Source organism: Olea europaea, chromosome 8, assembly GCF_002742605.1.
Source record: "Olea europaea var. sylvestris chromosome 8, O_europaea_v1, whole genome shotgun sequence".
In the NCBI taxonomy this organism is placed as follows: Eukaryota; Viridiplantae; Streptophyta; class Magnoliopsida; order Lamiales; family Oleaceae; genus Olea; species Olea europaea.
In genome coordinates, this window is record NC_036244.1 from 3872324 (window position 1) to 3876646 (window position 4323).

Below are 4323 nucleotides of genomic sequence, written 5' to 3' on the forward strand. Positions count from 1 at the left end.
ATTATTTACAATTTGGCCTAAAATTTTAAATAAATTTTGTCCAAAAAGTTAATATAGTGTAAAGGTCCACCCGCACCCGCACCGGACCGGACTCGGACACGGGCACGTGCTCGTGCCGTGCTATGCCGAGCCGGCCGGACGGACGGCAGCGGCGACGCGCACCTGTGGGTTTATGACCGAACCCAATATTATATAGATCTTCCCCCTTCCAAAGACTATTGGTACCCCTTGAGGCCCAAATCCAATTCCAAACTTCCACCTTATAAATCACACCAAAGTTTCCTAACATTCCTATGTGGGATAAGTGTTTGGAAAATCAAATTCTTCCATAATACTTAATTTATATGGGTTACTTTAACACTTAATATTTCATTCAATTTTAAATGGTTTTCGACAAATAAATATATCACGTTAATCATCGAAGTGGAGCATTTGTAAGTATTGTACACGTTCCCATTGCAAGACTAAAGGCTATCGTGTTCATAATTACACTTGTTTTTGCAATCAGTGGGGTATTTTCGCCGAAGTTGGTGCTTGTTGAATTGGTTGAAGTAGTTTCATTATAAACAGATGTGATGCTGGGAAAAACAGGAGTGGTACCATTGTGAGAAATCCAAAAAGGGGGAGTGAGAGCAGCTTGAAAAGCAGCAGTTGCAATAAGCACAACTACCACTAGGAAAGCGTTTCGCATATTTCCTGACAAGCCATAATCCAGGTAAGCACCAAATAGGAATAACGATTCTTTCCTCGTCATAGTTGACTTCAAATAATTTTCACAACTGGTCGCATCATCGACAAGTGATGAACCTTTTTTTGCTCCTGCGCTTATTAAAATTTTCCTTGCTTCTACATTTTCAGGATTCAGTATATCCAATGCCGTCTTACCTTCTAAGTTCTTCTCATTCACATGCACATACCGGATTAATGACTTTATAACCTGAAACCATAAACAAGCAGTCATATAAAATTATAACTGAACAAAAATAGTGTTTACTAAACAATACTCAGTTTAAAGAAAAATGAGAACCATTTAATTTTATTGATTTTTATAATTTCTGGTGTTTTTAACTAAGCCAATTTATAGATGAGCTTTCTGCATGATGTATCAATTTGGAAGAGTATCAACTATTGATCATGATCACAAATCACAATCCTCTTCAAGTTCTAGTTTGACCTCGAGACAATTTTCATGTTTCCAGTCAAACTTGTAGGTGTGAAAGGTTGATTAGGACTTTGATCCTTAACGTCACTTTTACAAATTCTATAACGTTAAAAAAAAAGTCTTAAGTAAAAAATTACAGATTTTAGAAAAATGGAGTTTTTAGTGTATTGAGTATAAATCCGTTATACAAACTCGATCACCTGTTCCGCCTTTTCATAATCCTTTAATTATAGTTCATTATGTTTTATTTTATTTAGTAGGCTAGGGTTTCAAGCCATCCCTTGATTGTTATTCTTTTATTCCGTCAGTTGTTTGCTGAATATGAGTAATAATAAATATTTATCTAAGACTGTAGATTCCACATAATTATTTTGACAGAAAAAATAATAAAAATTCAAAATTCATGAAACTGGAAAATAAAAACATACTTTATAGTGGCAAAAGTTCTAATATGTGCATAAAACCAAAGGACCTTGTAAGTACTGTTGAACCAAGGAATACGCCTCGCAACATTTACTCATCAGCGAGGTCGAAAGCAACATGCGAAGGGAAGGAAATGCAAAAGGCTCACCTAAGAGTCACGAACTATTTTTGGTAAGCAGATTGGACACTGACTATCAATAAGAAGCATATGAGCAAATGAATAAAACGTGACTCCTAATCGAACTAGTTATAAAATGACCAATAAGGAGTAGCCATCTAGCACTACTTGAAAATGACCAATCTATCTCAGAGCTTGGAGGAAAATCTATAAATACCCTCACATTTGAAGAAAGAGGCATACAAGTCAAATATCTTACTCTCAAATAACTATTTCTTCAGTTGTTTTAGTTGAAACATGAAAACTAGTAAATTTAGGAGGCAAAATCCACAGAGAAGTGAGAATATTTTTTAAATGTATTTACATTAATATTCGATTGTAGTTGTTTTATCAATAAACTCTTTTAATTCAATTTATACTGTAAGCAAGTACCAATTTTATTCATAAGGTCAAAATTAACAGTTTAATGAAGAGTAATTGGATAAACTTCTCAAATCCGTGGTTAGTATCCTTTCAAGATTAGAATTATATGAAGTTTACCAAATACCTAAATAATTTTGATTGTTTGACAATCAAAATCTGGGGCTCCAAACGTAATCTCACGCTAAGCTTAAATTGTTGTAATCATCCATTTGTACTCTAAACCAGGAAATCAGGTGAAGATCTAGTATAAGAGACTCCATCAAAATAGATCTCAACTTGGATGTGGGACTTATATGGTACATACTTTTTAAAACTCATTTTTCTCCAAATTAATTTTCTATCAAACATTCTCAAAATAAAATAATTATGCACGTAAATTCATAATTTTTCATACTTTTAATCACAATTTCAACAAAAATATTATTTTTCATAAAATATATTCTCAAAAAATCTTACGTCAAACGGGCCAAAGTATGGAACTAGATAAAAACTTTGTATTCTTTGCTTGGTACTTTCTTGGGATTTCTAGGGTCAATAATGTCAATGGTTCGGACAAACCTCACATGAGCCCTGTTGTACTTCCTGGCACCGCGTTGGGTTAAGGAATCATTTACTGATGAAAGTTGATTGGAGGAGATTTTATGGAATTCATTCTCAATTAAATAAATGAAGATTTAGTCATAGAAGCATACCTGCGATTGGTTTGTTAATGCTGCAAGATGCATCACGGTATTGCCTTCCTCGTTTCTCCAGGGAAGCACTGTCGTATTAAGGGTCCTTCCAGCCCAACCAAGTAAAACCTTAAAAGCTCTCAGATTTTCATTTCTTACAGCAATATGAACAACAGTCTCATCTCGAACGGTCATGTCATTTATTGAGGATGGACAAATGAGAAGAAAATAAATCAAAAGATCGATGTCCTCCTTTTCCACTGCGTAATGTAAAAGTGTGATCCCTTCCCTCCCTGGGACACGAATGAGGACCGGATTATGCTTGACGAGTCGTCTCACAGTGTTGGTGTGCCCATTACTCAAAGCCAAGTGCAATGGACTAAGACCATCGAGGTTCAATTTCTTCCCCAACAAAGGCTTTAGCCTCAAGATTTCAAGAGCAAGGCTAGTACGGCCTTGTGAAGCAGCAGTATGAAGAGGTGACTCCACGAATGGCATCTCACTGGGGACTTCCAAGTAGTGTGGATTATTGCGTATTTTCGTATACAAGTGAACAATATCTGGATCTTCAATAGCATTCATTATGCAAACTCGAGATAGTTTAAAATTGAAAAGTGCTGTTAGTATTGCAACTGGATATAATATGAGTTTCTTTATATAATTGATATCAAGAATTCACAAGAACTAACACCATTCAAGATCAAGGTATCGTTGCCTTATATAGTCTCGTACATAACAATCCAGTCAAATTTTTATTTTCCTCACTTAAATTGTAATCTATTTTCTTCACCTAACAATCGAAGATTGTGACTTGATTGAATCATGATGTTTCTAGTAAAGTATTTAGAAATATCATTATGTGGCCAACAAGGATTAAAAATGTGATGACCCCGCTTTCTCATCGACTTCCATAGTCAATGAATTGCCTTCTCGTTGATTTTAATTCTATCATATAGCATAAAAAAATAAACAAGCGCGTTATTTTCCAACTAACCCAATAAATTTATATTTTCCTCACGCGTTATTTTCCAACTAACCCAATAAATTTATATTTTCCTCACCGAAGAGTCAAACTCACTAGCATATAAAGGTGGGTGCAAGACTAGACTGAATAATATTTCTAGTAAAATATGGCAAAGTAACATTAGCTTTTTCAAGTGTGGCCCGCATGGAGTGAAAATGTGATACCCTGTTTCTCATAGCCTTACCACAGTCAATGAATATTCTAATTTTTGCCCCCGTTGCCTTTTCTTCTAACCTATTACATTAAATTAAATTAAAAATAAGCAAATGCATTACCTTCTTACTAACCCAATCAATTTAAAAAAATTTCCTCACCTAACGGACAAATTCACTAGAATATAAATATGTGAAGTTTACGTGCATGACTAGATTCAATAATATTTTTGGAAAGTATTCCAAAGTAAATTAATTTTTCAGGTCTGGCCGGTATGGATTAAAAATGTGATGACCCCGCTTTATCATCACCTTCCACAGTCAATAAATTTCCTTATTGTTGCTTTTTC

General features: G+C 34.6%; 1 protein-coding gene across 1 annotated transcript; it reads right to left on the reverse strand.

Moving 5' to 3' along the window:
• Window positions 1-415: 415 nt before the first annotated feature.
• LOC111398186 (ankyrin repeat-containing protein BDA1-like) lies at window positions 416-3507 on the reverse strand. Its single transcript, XM_023025119.1, has 2 exons — window positions 2819-3507; window positions 416-937 (listed from the first exon to the last, which is right to left on the reverse strand). Exons 1-2 carry the CDS (start codon window positions 3377-3379, stop codon window positions 416-418), a joined length of 1083 nt encoding a protein of 360 aa, XP_022880887.1. The 5' UTR covers window positions 3380-3507.
• Window positions 3508-4323: the final 816 nt, after the last annotated feature.